Source organism: Garra rufa, chromosome 13, assembly GCF_049309525.1.
Source record: "Garra rufa chromosome 13, GarRuf1.0, whole genome shotgun sequence".
NCBI lineage: Eukaryota > Metazoa > Chordata > Actinopteri > Cypriniformes > Cyprinidae > Garra > Garra rufa.
Window position 1 is genome coordinate 37,284,854 of NC_133373.1, and position 18,837 is coordinate 37,303,690.

The following is an 18,837-nucleotide window of genomic DNA, read 5'->3' on the forward strand; positions in this document are numbered from 1 at the left end:
CTCATACTTGTTCGGAACAACCTGATGGTGAATAAATAATGACAGAATTTTAATTTTGAGAGGTACTGTCCCTTTAAGGCCTGCTCCCACCAAGGGCAATAACGAAGGTTCGATCGTTCTAATTCAATGAGAACAGAGTCCACACCACCACACATGGGAACGATACAGTTAGAATCACTTTCAGACGATTTTTTTCCAGCTGATAAACGATTAAAAACATTGACAGCTAAATACATAATGCTTTGACTGAGGGCATTTAAGGCGGGAACGTAACTGCGCATGCGCGCTAATAATAAACTTATCGGTTGGTGTGGCTCCACTATAGTTATCTTTATAGTTATCTTTATAGCTATCGTTCTTAGTGTAAACGGCCCTTTAGGCTTGCCTTCTCCTAAAAGTAAAACCAGATGTTTCTCAAGTTCAACACACTTTACAGTGCGACCAATAACTTCATCCAAAAAGTTAGTAGCCTAGCATTGAGGTGCTTTAAACAGTTTCACAAAATAATTCTAAAAAGATATTTGTGGATTTTAAAGAGTTGAATTCGGCCGATTTATCAGAAATGTAAACACCAAATACCCTAGGCCATTCTTTAAAAATGTAATCGCTAAAACGTTTTAAAAAATAGCTAAATTGCTAAAACTCAAAACCTCATTTTTGGTCCTTGTTTTATAATTAGTATAATTATAAACTTTTTGTAACCCAACCTATGGGTTACACATATTGGGTCACTATGTTGGATTATTTTCAAAAACTTTGGGATATTTTTAAAACACCACAGTGTTATTTTTAGCAAAAACCAATCATTGGGTTTAACTGGTTCCCGCGGAAACGGTTCAAATTTTAACGGATGACAAGTGACTGACAGGCAACAGAAGAAGCTGCTGCTGAGTCAGTGTGAAGTAAGTAATAGCCTATCGGTTTTTGATATATATAGCTTTTATAACATACTTATAATTTAAAGAAGCGTTAAATGCAGTCTAAAGTGGAATGGTATTATTTTTAAACTTAGCTCTCTTTAGACAGTGTATTGTACAATGGAGAATGAGCTCGATTGTAAATGAACAGCTGTCTCAGTTAGGGCGCTAGCAGTAATAAAGTAATTAAATCATTAAAAAGTAGGCTACTAGAAACGTATGTATGTTACTGAAATCATACCATTACGTCCATTTCAACATTTAAAAAAGCAAAAAATAGTCTGGAAATATCCCGTTTGTAGTTAAATGGTAACATTTTCGTTTGTTCTCCGTTAGTTCTTTCAAAGTTTCTTTTATTATCTAATAGTTGTTTTATACTACTTCTAATTTCCTTTGTTTCCTTCGTCAGATAACGCATCTTAGATGATATTTGTTACTTGCCTAATTTAATAAACTGTTTTCACTAATTAATTTAGTCAATGTATATTTTGCCAGTAATTTATTGTAGGTAAACTTTTACATTTAAGGTCACATAAACGCACGTGTTGCAACAGTTTGATGGGATCGTCTGTTTATTTTTATGGTTGTCCGAGCAGATCTTCTGTCATGTGAACAAACATCGACAGCTAAATCCCACATAATCTCTTTGTAAACATGTTATCTAGACTGTGGCTGTTGAGCAGAAACCATCCATTGAATTGATGATACGCAAAAGACAGTTCACTTTTGACATGCCTTTATTTAAGCAGAAATGAATTTATAAAAATAGACGTATATGTGTATTACTCAACAGGTCATTCAATATCATACAGACACGAAAATGCAATTTCATTTCCCCTCTAACAATGTTGTTTTGCTAACAAGAAAATATTCAAACAAAGTGCAGCCCATTTATAACAACAGCCTGACCCTAAAATTAATTTGCACCAAAGAACAAGAAAAAAAGTGTCTACTGCAAATATTGCAGAAATCCTCTGTGGTTTCTCCACAGCTTCAGATCCCACGTTTCCATAACGGTGTGAAACATTCAGGTGTGTTTTATCCAAAACTTACTGCCGAAGCTGCACATGAAGGATGAACAGATGAAAGTTCATTTTCTCCGGTGGTCTTTGTGTTCTTATGACTCTGAGAGTCCATGAACGGCGCTCAGACCCTCGTGCTGCTGTTTGCTCAGAGGACTCTTTCTTTCTACAGCTGGAGCCAAAAGAGAGGGGTGTTTATGTAGCAAACAAGATGTAAATGAGCCATTCAGCTGTTTGTAAAGGCTATACTTCCTTTGCAATGTCACTGTGACCTACACTGTACTTTTTGGGGGTACATTTTCAGTAAAAGCTGGCAGCTGTGGTACAATGGAAGGCCACAAATGTCATAAAAGTTCATTAAAATTTGCCTAAAATGACGTCAGAGGAACACAAGGAAATAGTGCAATAAACATGAACTAAATAACATAAAATGCAATATTAAATACTACATTGCACAAAATCAGATTTATATACATGAACATATTTAATAAAATATAAACAAATATGATGGTTTATGAATTCGTTTCACCATAAGCGATTGCTTTTTATCGTAAACTTATGCATATTGATTTCTTAATAATATAGACTGGTAATTATTCTAAAATAATTATTTTTCAATACTTTACAGTTAAGTAATATTATAATTAGCCAACTGCATGAGTTATAGTTTACAAACTGTTTTACTGCAGCGTCTTTATATTCTTTTTCGGTTAAAATGTCTAATTTCTATGTGTGTTTATTGAAAGGTGCTAACATATTCTTCTAAGCATTTTTACTATTTTTTTATTTTTGCTTTAATTCCGTTCGTTCAGGTTTCATGTATATAAATGAGAATCCATTCTCACCTTCTCGGGCCGGGTTTTTGAAGGAAATGGCGCTGTGCAGGTTAGGGCTCTGTATCATGGTTCCGGTGTTCGGATGGGTGAGACTCGCACCCTGAGACTGCCAGTGCCCGTAGTTACCGGCATGTCCACCGTAAACACCGTACTGATGATTAGCGGCGGAGTACGCGCACGCAGGAACATATCCCGATAAATTTGATGAACCCTAAAAATGACAAAAAATAAACTTGATTTTTCCATTTGCACCAAAACGAGCAGCAAAGACTAATTTATAAAGGGAGAAAAGTATGTTAACTTATAGCATGTTATGAGAACATTCGATCAACAAACCAGTGATATTTTTTAACAAATCTAAATATTAAAGCAATATTACTCGATAAAACTTACAAGATCAAATTTGACCAAACCATTTAGAAAAATAAATTAGGATCTGTCGCATTCTTAAAAATGAAGGACTGTTTTTAAAAACCTGATTCCATGAAGAACTTTTAACATCCATCGAAACTTTTTAATGCACAAAAAGTATACAAATATTTTTTTAATTATTATGTTCTTCATATTAAGAAAAACGTTTCAAGGGAAGCCAAAAATCGATCTTCTGAGAAAACATTAAACTTTAATTTTAAGAAGGGGTTGTGAACAAAATCGTAAATTAAACATCTAACCACGTAAATTAAGAATATTCTAAAACTAATAAACCAATGAATTAAACTTCACCTGGGTGTACTTAATGTCACTTTCTATTGGAGATTTGTCGATCCCGTTGACGCCGTGAACGGAAGGAAATGAAGGTCGATTGACGCCCGTCCAGTCCTCCATTTTCGGCTGGTAACTCTCTGTACCGGCAATAGCTGTAAATAAATAAATAAAATAAACCCCGTTTAAACAGTTGCAGCTGCTGCACAGGAACAACAACAACAATTATAACAATAAAAGACTATGATTTCAAGATGCACTCTAATCTGAAGTAGCCTAAAGAACTGAACATAAAATTGGCTCAGTCTGAAAATGACGTTCTTCTCATGCAAACAACATTGGTCACATTTAGTAATAAAAACACTACAAATGCGTTATCAGACTTTTGCTAGCGTTTGCATTTTTGGTTTATTAAATTAAATTAGTTTTAAACGCAGGCCTCAAATTCTGCTCAGCAGAGTCTCACTCTGATGCCTGATGCCATAAGAAAACCTTTTTGTTTCATTTTCTGCAGTCATGCTTTAAACACTGATCTGAAGATCCTAAAATAACTTTTCAATCTCCAAACAGCAATAGCAATACAAAACCGACAATTCAGATACATAAAAGATTCCATAAACACCTCATCCATCTTCTCAATTTCGCATAAAACCGACATCAAGTGGTTATGCAAGGATAACGAAGGCCTATCGATTACACAGATTACCTGCGGGGTCCATGAAAGCCCGTATTCCTAATATGTTGCTGACTGTGTGAACGGAGGGCCAGGCTCGGGACAGGCTAACAGACACAGCCGGAGGACTACCCAGTTTGGAGCCGGTCGGGGACATGGCGTTCGGGTAGGAGTATGGATACACCGGATTATAGGAGATCTGCGGCGGAGAGGGTTTGCTGTCGTACTGACTCGGCTGAGACAGGTTCCCAATCTTGTTTCTTAAAATGCGACTGATGGAGCTCACGGACGGAACGTTGTATTTGTCACACACTCCGTCGGCCAGCAGTCTGTCGCGTATTTCCCAAGCGAATATTCCAGGATCGCCCTGTTTATAATCCCGTATGCTCTTCACCACGTTTGGCGTCGTGACCCGGGGTTTACTCCCACCGATAGCACCGGGTAAAATGGAACCAGTCTCGTTGTATCTAGCCAGAATTTTGCTCACACAGCCGTGAGAAACCCGGAGCTGTCGACTTATGTCGCACGGCCTGATTCCGAGTTGAGCCAGTTCGACGATCCGAATCCGGATCGCGTTGGGAAGAGGCCGACCATTGACAAACACCCCGCCGAGCTGATTCACCTCCCCGTACGTCTGATCTACAAGAACCAAACACTGCATATTCAACATATTCTTACTAATGCAATTTAGTTATACCATAAATTTTAGTAGTATGCATTTTTTCTTGCACTGTTGTGGTTGTTATGTAAACGAAATCATCAACACTCAACATAATACAAGCAAAAGTAAATGCTCCACAATTTAAAAAAATAACCAATATGTGACCCTGTACCACAAAACCAGTCATAAGGCTAATTTTTTTTGGAAGTTGAGATTTATACATCTGAAAGCTGAAAAAAATAAGCTTTCCATTGTGGTTTGTTAGAACAATATTGGCTGAGATACAACTATTTGAAAATCTAGAATCTGATGGTGCAACAAAAAACCTAAATATTAAGAAAATCTAATTTAAAGTTGTCCAAATGAAGTTCTTAGCAATGCATAGGCCTGTTACGAATCATAAAAAATAAGTTTCGATATATTAACGGCAGGAAATTCACAAAATAACTTCATGGAACATGATCTTTACTTAATATCCTAATGATTTTTGGCATTAAAATCGATCATTTTGTTAAAAAAAATACAATGTATTTTGGCTATTGCTACAAATATATCCGAGCTACTTAAGACTGGTTTTGTGGTTCAGGGTCACATATTATTATGAACAATTATATATACTGAATGGTTACTTTGAAATGTATTTTTCTGGCGGTTCGTCTTTTAAAAATACCAATTGGGAAACGGGGAACAGAAATAGCGACTAATGCAGACAAAAATTGTAGATCTTAAAAACAAAGTATTTGATTTTCATCTTTGAGCTATTAATCGAATATTTAGATGCTTAAAAGTCATAGGCTATATGTTTTGTGTCATTTATGCTCTGTGAGTATCCAAAGACGATATTTATACAAAATACAAAATTTGAACATTGTAGATGTATCGTACCATTCGCAGCGCAACGATAGCACATTAAAACATTTTTTAAAAATCAAAAGAAGCTTTTATCACTATAAAGAACATTTTGTGAAATCTGACGATTCTTTATGGAACCATCAATGCCAGTAAAGAACGTTTCTGCATTTTATTTTCATTCTGATTAGGTATAACTGATCAAGAAGAACTTACCCATTTGCATCGTGATATTTCCCTACAGTGGTTGTGCTCCTTTAACCTTTAACTGTGCTGCTGTGAGTCCCGTGCAGCATTGGAGAGGTCTCCCCGTGTCTCCCGTTAAGGACTGCCCTCTCCTTCTTTTTTACGGCTGGAGTGTCTGAATTTAGGACTGAGCAGATTCTTACAGTAATCTTTGATCCTCTTGAGAAACTCCGTCCGTCCAGCAGACCGGCTCGTGCGCTCAATTTGACGCGTCACAAGCATCAATCACACTAGACAGGTAGTGACTCCGCCCGATCCTCATGATCTGCCCCATTACGGATATGAAGCTTCAGAATGTACTTTTCCTGCCATTTTAGAAGTGCAAAAACTGAAAACAGTGGTATTTTACTATATTCAAATTTGGAGATGAATATTAAAACGTATCTCTAATAATAATGCATGTTTTTTTTTTACTAGTGTTTCATCTTTTAAGGTAGTCTACACTTTATAGGCTAATGTAAACAAAGCCATGTAGGGCCTATTCAAATATGCAGAGAACGCTGAACTATATTATCCTGATGATCTCAATGTGACACTCCAATTAGAAACAGTATAATTTAATAAAAGTATGATTATATAAAATATAAAGTATGATATATAATTATTAGTGGTGGGCCGTTATCGGCGTTAACGTGCTGCGTTAACGTGAGACTCATATCGCGCGATAAAAAAAATATCGCCGTTAATCTATTCTCAAAGTTGGGTTGGGAGCTGGGTCTAAACTACGTAAGCTGTGATGACCTTCACCTTGATAGTTTAGCGCGGATGACGTATATCTAGTTGAATTGCAATGTAGGGGGCGAGAACGAGTCTTCAACTTCTGTGAAATTACCACATCAAATGAGACGCGCAGACATGGATGCAGTTATGAAGCCGCTTCAGGGCAGGTGCGTGCGTTGCTAGACCCTTTTTACTGGGGCACGTGCCCCAGTGAAAATCTGCTGTGCCCCAGTAAAATCTCAAGTTTGAGTTATAATTTACTTTGATAATCCCGAAATAAAGACATTAAACTATATGCAACAACTGAATTGACGCTTCTAAAAGCAACGCAGTTTATTGGAAGATGCACGCAGATAGGCTATCCATACCCGCGCGCCTGTATATTTTACTGGAACGCGCACGTCGTACAGCCTTTTGCGCAGAAGTACTTGGTTACACAAGTTTGTATAGTTAATTGTGTTGTAAATGCGATTGTCAAGCAGTTTGTAATGCATTTTGGAAACAGGAGATGAGCGCCTGGTCTAATGCGCCACCTGGCTTGAGAAACCCGTTCTCAAAGACTTACTTTTAGTCATTATTTGGGTAGCACACATATTCTGAATGCCTTCAGAAGAATTCAAATTAGCCATTTTAATCTAGATTAATCTAGATTAATTTCAAGATTTAATCTAGATTAATCTAGATTAAAAAAATTAATCTATGCCCACCACTAATAATTATATAAAGTACATTTCTATAATTCTAATTTAGATTTAAATTTAAAATTCTATTTAATTGTTTTAATGTACATAGAATAAATTCTATTTTATATTGAATTAAAATAGAATTGTAACATGTAATTGTAAATATAATTATATTTCCAAATTGTTATCGCAAGCCCAGTTTTGCATACCCACTAAAATTACAAAAATGTTAGACTTTTTAGTTGCCGAAGCATGTTAAAAGTGAAAGAGAAAATCAAAACATTTTAGGTTCCAAAATTACAACCTGCAATTACAACTTCTTTGCACTTTTTCCACTGTTTTGGACTTGTGTTGCTTTTGGACGAATGTTGAAACTTAAAAAAAACAAATAGCTAAACAATACAATTGAATAGCGGGTTACATATATAGCCTAGTTATCAAAGTCAGTTTAACGAAACGAAGATGTTTTAAATGTTATTTACACTAAAAAGTGACGATGTATGAGCTGTCACAAACGCAGTTGGAATTTATAGTCTCAATTTCTTAACGAAATCAACTCTAAGATAAAAGGCATGACAGCACCGCCATCTTATGGTAAATTTATGAATTACAAGCAGCAAGTGAAATGCATCTGCTCCAAAACACCATTCACACTACCTGTCAAATGTTTTTGAACAGTGAGATTTTAATGTTTTTTAAAGAAGTCATCACTTTCTTGATTAACTTAAAGCATGCTTGCTAAATAAAAGTATTAATTTCCCCCAAAATCTCCCCCCCCCCCCCCCAGAAAAAAGAGATTGACTCCAAGCTTTTGAATGGTATAGTGCAGGGGTTTTCAAACCTGTCCTGGAGCCTCCCCTGCCCTGCACATTTTGCTTGTCTCTCTCATCTAATACACCTGATTCAAATCATCAGCTCATTAGTAGAGACCGCAAGACCTGAATTGGGTGTGCCTAATAAGGGAGACATACAAAATGTGCAGGGCAGGGGAGGCTCCAGGACAGGTTTGAAAACCCCTGGTATAGTGTATAATGTTACAAAAGCTGATAGAACGATTTCTGATGGATCATGTGACACAGAGTTAGACTTGAGTAATGATGCCAAAAATTGAAATAAATTGAATTTTAAAAAATATTAAAATAGCAAACAGTTATTTTAAAGAATCAAAATATTTCAAACCTACTGTTTAAAAACTTTTGACTGGTAGTGTATACTTTATAACAGTTTTATTGGGTGTATTTGTTTGCCCTTTAGCACAAACACTAATTAGCATCCTACTGTAATTTAGATTTTATTGAATAAAAATGCAAAAGTGGAATCAGTACAGGGACAAAACAATGGTTGTATAAGACATGTATAAAGAACAATATAAACTGGTTGGTGGGATTTATTTATTATTATTGAGTTTTGAAGTATTGCTCTTTAAGTATTTTATTAAAATTTTCATTCACTTTATTTTTTAGCTATACCCTTTTTTATTGTTTTTTTTTTTACCTTTAATTTTTATTCTTAAAGATTAACCTCTTTTATCTTTCGATGTCAATATTTGTTTTCTTTACACTCATTATTATTAGTTTTTATTTAGATTTGCAGTGTTTTAATTGTGTGCAGATGCTTTAGGAATATGAATGTAAAGTAATTGTCATGCCAATAAAGCATACTACCATTGTTAATGTTTTTATTACAAATATATATATATTAATAAAAAAATAAAACTTTTTAGTTTTAATAAATACTTGTTCAATAAACAAAACACTCCTTCTTCATTACTGCCATTCATTAACTCATACAACACAATTTCCCTCTAAATATCAGAGGCAAAGTGAAGGCCTTTAAAGGCCTCTCAGTGACTTGAAGCACCTAATTAACACAACCCATGTAAATTAACCCATTAGTGGTTTGTACATCCCAAACTGCACCAAAAGAGGGAGGCAATGAGAAAGAAAAAGCTTACATTCCATAAAAGTATCAAAACAGAAAATGCCTGCCAAAGTAGGATGGCAACTAGCTACTAAGAAATTCTAAATTTGGTCAATTTGTTGAAAACCTAAACAAAACATGCATTAGGCCCATATTCTTATCACTTAAGGGGAGACACTTTTTTTGACACAAGTTTGAGATTTTGGGCTTTTTGGTTTTTCATATAGTGTTTTTTTTTTCAGAGTAGTGGAAAGAAAACATCCAAAAAACACTGCTAAGTGTTTCTTTTATAGCACTTTATCTATTTGTGTCAATAGATTTCTATTACAATGCATATTTTTAAAAGCCGTTTTTTCAAAATGAGTTTTTTCTTCTGCACTGAGCCATAAATCTCCACTTCAGTAACACTTACACACACCAAACTTTACACTTTCATTCCTGTCTATATCCTGAAGGTTTTTACAGAGGGATTTGTTCATATATGATTCACTTGATTTTATACATTTTATTGTCCAAAAAATGGTAAGAAAAAGTTTCCTGTCTGTTCTAAGTTTTTTCTGAATTATGGCGTGACGAAATGAGATACTCCAAAATTCCCTCTGTAAAAACTTTTGACTCTAATATGTCAAAAAAATTAAACAAGAATTTTGAAACATTTTGACATTTTGAAACATATTTCATTAAATAATGTCTCATTTGCATATTTAAACCTAACATTTTAGAAAACTTGTGATAGAATAAATGTTTGCAAATATCAGTGTAATCAATTAACTGGATAAGTAAGGTGATAACTGTTAGTTAATTTTTTTACCCTATTCACCTATGTGTCTCGCCTTAAAAAACAACAAATACAATTACATGATGGGATATAAACATTACTGTCACGTTGCATGTATTTGATTATAACACAGCTATTACTGCAATTATCACTGCATTGTTTAACCCAAGTTGTAATAGTGTCTTACTGATGCTATTAAGAAAACTAGGACAGTAAGACAACCATCTAGACAAATTCGTTAGAATATTGTCAATAGCACAAATAATAAAAGTATGTTGAATGATAAAGTATCAAAATTATTTTTAACATGCTGGATATGCAATACTGTACTTGCATATAAGTTACACATACAACTTAAAATTATTTTACATTTACAGTCTGATGCCATGGAAGAATAGTTTATGTTCTGTTCTCTATGTTATCTAGTTCTATAGTAAACCTTCTGTATAACCAACAGACCAACAATGAATTCTCAAACCTATATTGAAGCAATGCTACAGAAATTTTGCTATGTCACTAGATGGCGCTCTTACACAAAACAACCGGTCATTTTGACCCGAAGAGCATTTTCTTTTTCCAAAAAATGCTGGTTAATGTCATCGCATATAAAGAACATAAGGTTCTTTATTGGCATTGATGGTTCCATGAAGAACCATGGATATCCATGAAACCTTTCAAAGGCAGAAAAAGTTTCTTTAGATTTTTAAAACGTTCTTCAAAATGGTTCTTTTAAGAACTGTTCACTGAAAGGTTCTTTGTGGAACAAAAAATGTTCTTCAATGGCATCACTGCATAAACACACTTTTGGAACCTTTATATAACCTTTACAGAGTGTACCGTCTTTACACCAAGGGTATTTCCCCTTTTTGAGGATTTTCTTTGCATTTTACAAACAAAACCAAAACCTACAAAATTGCACATTTATTCCCTTTTATATCAAATATTAGATTAGATCTTTTATCAACTTGTTTTCTTTCAATTAGCCACAGGTTTTTGTATTTCGTACTTGGACCTCACTCGTTTTTAAGAGTACACTTCCAAGGTTATTCACAAATAATGCTTTTTCACGCAGAACCCAAGTGGATACACTCAGATCAATATCTACGATCGATCCGTTCCAATAAATAACACAACCTGTGCGCAGTGAAAGAACGTTTATAAATAGATTGAATCCAGCTATTCAACGCTCATGCATTTCAGAGGACAATTATTTCTTCTAATTAAAACTTCCTTTCAAACATCCTTGAGATTTGTTTCATGTCGTTTTCGTGAGAGCTTGATCTGTGTACATTACGCATTAAGCTTTCAATCTCAGCTGTATTATTCATTAGGACCGCACTGGAGAAAACTCTCAAAATATTTCGCTATGAATGTCTAATTTGGTTTTTATGAGACAGTCAGAGCTCCAAACATGAATGAATGAAGGAATCGTTCATTGAGGCCAGTTGAATGCCATGACAACAAGGAGCGCGCTCACTTTTATTTTACCAGTTTGGGTGTATTGTGCGAGGGCGTCAATCAACCATTATTTCTGCGCCCCAAATAAATGCAAAACCTGATCTAGCACAAAAACTTCCAGAGGGAGCCTTTCATTGGTCCATTGTCCAGAGCTTAGCTGTTGGTTTGTAGATGTGTTTGCACAGTCCGACCACCCATGACGCACGCAGAGCCCACTGAACATTCACATCACATATACTGTCAGAAAGACAACCACAGACACCCAAATCATTTCAGATGATAGAAATAATACTAAAGAAATACATAAATAAGGCGTTCAGAGTCGCCTACAAGGCACAAATCTGATCAAAATGATAACCATAAACTCGTGTACTCAAATTATTCTTTTGCACAGAAAAGTTTTTATATGCACTTAAAAAATAAAGTTCCAATGAAAGAAAAATGCGGAATTTTTAAAAAATGATTTAAAAGAGAAATTTGAAATCAAATCAAATAAAATAGTGGGTGAATTCAGGTAAATGTAGATACTTTTTTCCATTGGGATAACTCGCAAAAAATGTCCCAATGAATCTAAATTTACTCACTAGGTAACTTTTAAAATAAAATAGTAATAATTTAACCATAAAAATCTGCAACAAATGCTGAAATCATTTGTAAAATATTGTAATTGTAATGCAGTTCGGTCTAAAAAAAAATACTAAAACAAATGCATTGGTTTGTGATCCTTCTAAAACAAGTATGCAGTGAAGTATGTCGATTTTGCGCCATCAATTTCAAACATCTGAATGCATCATTAACGAAATGCTTTTAAGCATCACAGTAAGTATCAATGACCTATACAGCATATAGGAGGCCAGTAACAGGATTCTGCACTTGTCGTCAAATATGGGTCGGTTTGCTTGATGAATTTGGCACTTGACTTAAGCTCTAAGCAAAATATTGACCCAAACGGTTTCCATAATTTGCGCACTTGCCATTTTAAACAACCCCATTTCGACGCAGACGGCTCATCATCCACAACACACTGTGTTTCCGACCAATCACGCGTTGTAAATGTAAAATGCGCGTTTTAAAGATAATTATAACGGAGGGTTTCCATTTGCGCCACGGACGCTTCTGATATGTAAATGAGTTCGGGTGGTGTCTCTCCCCCCTTTTCCGTGTTTTAGTCGTGTCACCTCATCCCACTCATGCATTTCTGATGCTCCGCTGATAGAAGCTCAACTCACTATTTCACACCCGCAGCACTTGACTCCAGGGATCCGCCTTCGATCGTCAAGGCCTTTTTGGAGGTTTTTCCGCATGTCCAACACTCATCTACGACCTTAAATGGACCAGACTAATGGATTGGTTCGGTCAAGCACTGTAGCATCCGAGGAGCATCTGTAATCCGTGTTGTGTGTGTGTGTGTGTGTGTGTGTGTGTGTGTGTGTGTGCGCGCGCGCGCAGTATCCAATCCGGCGGATCTTCATTTTTTTTATAATTTACCAGAGCGCTTTTGGAGAGATTTCACTCTCACATTATATTGGTTTGGAAAATGTCCCTGAAGAATTCAAAGTCAGGATTCTCTGTCCGCGACATTTTAGACCTTCCAGACACGAACGATGAAGGATCGGTGACTGAAGACACTGAGGATGCGCTTTGGCTCGGATCTCCATGTGGCCACAAATATCCACGTAAGTTTATGCGTTGTAATTACTTAAACTAGTGTTTTGCTAGTTTAATATCTAACAAAAACTTTTTTTATTTGAACCAAAATAAACTAAAGAAAGTTAAACAAATTCTACGGAATTCAAAGAAATGCTTTCATCATGATAATGGGTTTTACGCATTTACGCAAATACTCTCTTAAAAATAAAAGTTACTTAACGATGGTTTTATAAAGACATTTAAACAACTATGGAACATAAAGCCTCTTTAGATCGTTAGATTAGTAAAATGTTCCTCACAGTTTAAAAATGTGGTTCTTTTAAGAATTATATATATATAAACTGCGAAAATTTTGGAACCTTATTTTTAAGGTAATTTTCGGTTATTTATTTGCAATAATAATGACATTTAATTATTTTCAGCAGTGGCATCAGCATCTCCAGAGGATTTAACGCCAGAACTGTCCACGGATGAGTCTGAGAACAGAGATAGAGAAAATTCAGAGGACTCTGGGAAAAAGCGCAAAAGACGAATCCTGTTTTCAAAGACTCAAACGTTTGAGTTGGAGAGACGCTTCAGGCAACAGAGATACTTATCCGCGCCTGAGAGAGAACATCTTGCTAAAATCTTACATTTGACTCCAACGCAAGTGAAGATTTGGTTCCAGAACCATCGGTACAAAGTGAAACGAGCCCGAGCTGAGAAAGGAATGGACCCGTATCTGCTCTCTCCGCGGCGGGTTTCCATTCCCGTTCTGGTGAGGGACGGAAGACCGTGTCATGTTCTTAGTCCTCAGGACATCACTGCTAGTCTTCCAGGAGCGGCACCATTTTCTGCTTTCAGTATGAAGCAACTTCCTCAAATTCAACACAGTCATAATATGTGCTCCAGCATCATGACGCATCTGACATCTGTCAGTCATATGGGCCGCATGCAGCCTTGGTCCTGGTAAAGAACTTCATGGAGAGTTTTTACGCAGCGGAAATTTCGCTACAGTAATTATATTTCTACAATGTGGAAATATCTTTTTAAAGTGTTCATGTTTTTCTGTGTTGGTTAATTTTATTTTCGATAAAACTGCTTACACCTCGGGACAAAACCATGTCGTAAAAGTGTTGTTTGTAGATATATTTATGCTTTTTGCAGTGTATTAATGAGGAAATTTCATTCATAGGCCTCTTCAGCGGTCAAATATGTCACTTTTTGTTCAAATGTAGCAAGATTACGACAGTAAGTACAGTAGGTTACTGACAATTTGATAACGTTTAAGAAATTAATTAGTTTCGGTTTCAGAGCTTATTTTTATCTATTGTTTCTTGTTTTATTTGTATAATGAACTTAATTATTCTGACTAACCTGTAATAAACACTTATTTCCTGAAAATCACGCAAAATGAATGAGTGTTTAATTATTTTGTGATTAAATCTGCTTTTTCTTCGGCTACAGTTTGTTTGCAAACAAAAAATAATAATTTAAAATGTTTTAAAAGTCATTCTTAATTATTGAATCGTATAAAAATGCTACAACAATTAATGTACCGTAACTATTCAAATAAAATGTTTGTGTAACTTATCTGTCCGTCGCCTTACGAGTCAAAATGAACTTTTTTTTAATTAAGATAATAGGCTTACTTCCTTACAAAGTTACCTTTTTTCTAACCACATAAAAAAAAAGTTGTTTCACATGTTTTTCTGGACTTTCTGTTTTCAGAGCGGATTTAGTCCGCTTCACATACACTCGGACAGCAACAAAAGCGTCTAAATCTATAGGCCTGCTAAACAAATGAGATAATCAGTAGAAAATACTCAGACTTCCTTCAAATCAATCAGATTTAAAAAAAATATCAAATGCTACAGATTTTAAAAAAACGTGAAATGTACTATGGGCCAGTTTTGTTTTGTCTTAGGTCTATTTTTTAAACACTTTCGGTGGCACTGGTTTCATTTTTGCTGAGTAGGACTAGTGAAATCCTAACTTTATTGAGCCACATAATAGCAAAAAACTACTTAAATAAAAAAGTAAATGAATAAAAAATAATCAGATAAAGAAAAGATACCGTAATTTTAACCTAAGAAGCCAAGTTGGTGAATGTGCCTAATACGACGCCCACTGCATTCTCCTCAATGACCACTAGGTGGAAGCATTGTATTTTATAAGGGCTTAAACTAGACACTGGTTTGCAGTTATTTTTGGCTCTAGAGATTGTAATGAGGTCGCACAAACAAACAACACAGCATCTGTTTGTGACTCAGTTTTTCCCCAAACCAGATTAGTTTTTGCTAAATGCTTTTTTTAAATTGAAAGAACAATAACATACAGCATGTTATCAAGAAACAACATTAAAAATAAGAAAAGAAAAGATAGAAAGACAAATTACAACAAACAAAACATTTGCCAGGAAGAGGAAAGTATAAAACGCCAAAACAAAAATACAAGATATACATATATGCACATGTATGTATATATAAAATCAAATAAATATATTGTAAAATTCACACACTTTCAAAGTTCTTACAGCTTTCTTATTCACAGAGTCTCCGATACTGTCAATATAAATACATATTTCAGTCAACAAAACCATAAAAAAAAATTTAGTAGTACATTTACACTAATGAATGGTAAATTTGGTCAATATAATAAGTAAATTAATTAAGTACAAGTACTGTTCCTCATGTTCAAGATAGTAAAGCCAAAAATTACATTTACCCATAAAAGTGAAAAGATCTTAAGATGCCAAAATAAGTGCATTTTGCCAACAGAAATGTAAACAACAACTAGTCCTAGGTTACTTCTCACATAACTTATTGTAGCCTAATCGTAGAATCCAATCCATCATTCAAAGCTTTCAAAAGATGATCTTACAGCTAAAAGCAGAATAAAATTACAACCCAGCACAAATTAAAAGAGGAATCCACTAAGTAGTCCACATGTGGACATTTCAGCTGCAGAAGTGATAGTGGACTGGTAATAAAAAGATCAAAGTTGCTGTTCTGTAGTAAAAAATTACGAAATAGACAAGCGTATTTAAAATAAAGATAATCAAATAGATAATCAAAGATAATTAAGTTAATTAAAAGATGTGATGGCATTAAATGCATCTTTAACTGTACAGCTTTAAGTAAAGTCATATAAAGCTGAATTCAATGATGACCTTTAGAAATTATTTTTTTAATTTAAATCTTCAAGTAGGCCTACTCCAATTTTAAAGTTGCCACCTAATGATATCCCATAGAACTGACCTTGTCTCAGTTGATCTCTTCACGAAAACCATGGAGGTTTTTTTTCATCTTGAACATTTTCATCTGCCACCATGAACAACTGTCCATTGTTTTCCTCATTTACTTTTGTTTTTATTTAACAGAGTTCAATATTTTAGAATTATGGGAAGGATATGACGTCACGGTGACGCCCGAGCGTCACAAAACTTGAAAAAAAAAAAAAAAAAAAAAAAATTAAGCAAACTGTTTTTTTTTTAATTCCGTTCCAAAAGAGATACATTTTTGTATCTACTTTAAACATTCTATAAATTGTAAAGTTATAAAGTAAATGGAACCCTGAACATTCTAAACGTTCTATTTTCTTTGGCCTGGAGGTGGCGACATTCCAAAACAAGTACATCATCGGTTTTCTGTTCATGGTGATCCTAGACGGAGAAGAGACATGTGCAAATGCACGCTTTGAAGGATTAAATCACTTTTAATCGCTTTAACGCCGTTCAGGTGTGTAAAAGACATTATTCTGTCCTAAAACTGATCATGTTAAGGCTGGAATACACTACACGACTTTTAAATTCTGAACAGATTTTTAAAACAATATTCATCATACACTTACAGACTTTGTAAACAGTGACAGAGAAAAACTGGCCATCATACACTACACGATTGAGGATTATACACTCGCAGACTTTGAAGTTGTTCCGATCACAACAAACTCATGCAGAAACATGCGCCTTGTTGCTAGGAGACGCATATCAAATGAAAACAATATGCGTTCTAAAATCAGCTGAAAATATCAAACATGTTTGATATCCTCCGACTGGATATAATCAAAATCTGAAGCTAAAAAATAGGAGTCTGTGACCATCAAATCTGCAAACTCGCTCTGACTTTCAGCAACTAGCCTCAACTTCCCCAGACTGTAAAAATCGCGTAGTGTATTCCAGGCTTTAGTTGCTGTTTAATCACATGGTTCAGTAGGCCTACCTATAAAAGCTACAATGTTAAACATGAAGGTTCTTTATTGGCATCAATGGTTCCATCATGGAACCTTTCCAATGTACAGAAGGCCTCACTAAGAAAAAAGTTTTGGGAAACCAAAAATCGTTTTTCTATTGTGTTGTTATTAAAAAAAATAATTTTGCAATCTTAATTTTGATTTTATCCCTGGTGAAAAAAAAACAGCTAAAACCAACCTAGGCTGGTCGGCTGGTTTTAGCTGGTCAACCAGCCTGGTTTTAGCTGGTCATAGCTGGAAGGCAGGCTGGTTTTAGAGGGGTTTTGTGCACTTTTCCAGCCTGGCCAGGCTGGTCTTAGCTGGTCAGGCTGGGAAACCACCAGCTAAAACCAGCCTGACCAGCCTGGGAGACCAGCTAAAACCAGCCACTTCCAGCTTAAACCAGCTAAGACCAGCCAACCAGCCTAGGCTGGTATTAGCTGTTTTTTTCAGCAGGGATGACTTTATGGTCATCTCCTGAACATCTCCTCATTCAAACTCTGACATTTAATTCAGATCTCGCATGAGATGTTTTTGGCCAGTGCCTCTTTCTGAGTCAAGTGTTTTGAAGTGATGGCTGTGGGAGAGATGTGGTGATTTTGCTGATCCAGAACTTCTTTTTGTGTGGTTGTGTTTGCTGAACCTGAACGTCTCCACGTAAAGTCAGATGTCATTTGGTTGTGCGTGGATGTACCTGAGTGCTCTAAGCTTTCTCGAGGGCTCTTCTGTAGACAAACATCTTCACAAAACATCTGCTTACTTCAGCAAAAATCAAGGAAGAAGCAAATGTCACTTCGTCCTGACATCCTTCATTGCAGTGGAGTGTTGACACAGATGCATAAATAGGCTTTATTTAAAAAAATTAAAAAAAGCATTTGCTGCAGAAAAACAACGTGACGCACAAATGCACTGTATTCTCTATTTCAATGTAGCCTAAATTTCATTATACAATATTGCCAAAGCATGAACTGTTAGCTAATCAAAATGAGGACACACTATAGACTTCTATATTCATTTTTCACACACACACACACACACACACACACACACACACACACACACACACACACACACACACACATATATATATATATATATATATATATATATATAAAATCCTCTAGGAACTGGTTTGATGGGGTGATGTGGGTCAGCTGTGGGGATGCCAGGTGGTCTGAACCGAGTCTTTAAAGTGGGCAGAGTGGGTCGCCTCTTCAAATGCTGCAGGAGCTCAGCTGCCTGGCCTACTGCTCATCTCATTTAAACCCGACAGAGAGAAAGAGAGAGAGAGCATGAGAGATTTGCTGCTTTAGGTAAGGGGGAAGAGGAAGGACAAAGAGAGGGAGAGAAGGTGGGTAGGTAGCCTATGTGAGAAAGAACCGATGGCAAGCTCAGCTGAAGAGGGGGAGGAGATTAGAGGTCAGACGTGAATTCAACAGAGAACATGGCCTAAAAACCCTCTGCGTTTTGTTTCGGATATATTTGGACAGGGAAGAAATGTTTGCTTAGA

The 18,837-nt window shown here is 35.5% G+C and overlaps 2 protein-coding genes across 2 annotated transcripts; one reads left to right on the forward strand and one right to left on the reverse strand.

The window, feature by feature from the left end:
• Window positions 1–1,658: 1,658 nt before the first annotated feature.
• Window positions 1,659–6,054, reverse strand: pax1b (paired box 1b). Its single transcript, XM_073816815.1, has 5 exons — window positions 5,877–6,054; window positions 4,184–4,789; window positions 3,499–3,632; window positions 2,785–2,986; window positions 1,659–2,111 (listed from the first exon to the last, which is right to left on the reverse strand). The coding sequence occupies exons 1-5, from the start codon at window positions 5,884–5,886 to the stop codon at window positions 2,035–2,037; spliced, it is 1,029 nt and encodes a 342-aa protein (XP_073672916.1). The 5' UTR covers window positions 5,887–6,054; the 3' UTR covers window positions 1,659–2,034.
• A 6,948-nt stretch (window positions 6,055–13,002) lies between these two features.
• On the forward strand, window positions 13,003–14,067 carry nkx2.2b (NK2 homeobox 2b). The gene is made up of 2 exons (XM_073852708.1): window positions 13,003–13,141; window positions 13,541–14,067. Exons 1-2 carry the CDS (start codon window positions 13,003–13,005, stop codon window positions 14,065–14,067), a joined length of 666 nt encoding a protein of 221 aa, XP_073708809.1.
• The last annotated feature ends 4,770 nt before the right edge of the window (window positions 14,068–18,837 follow it).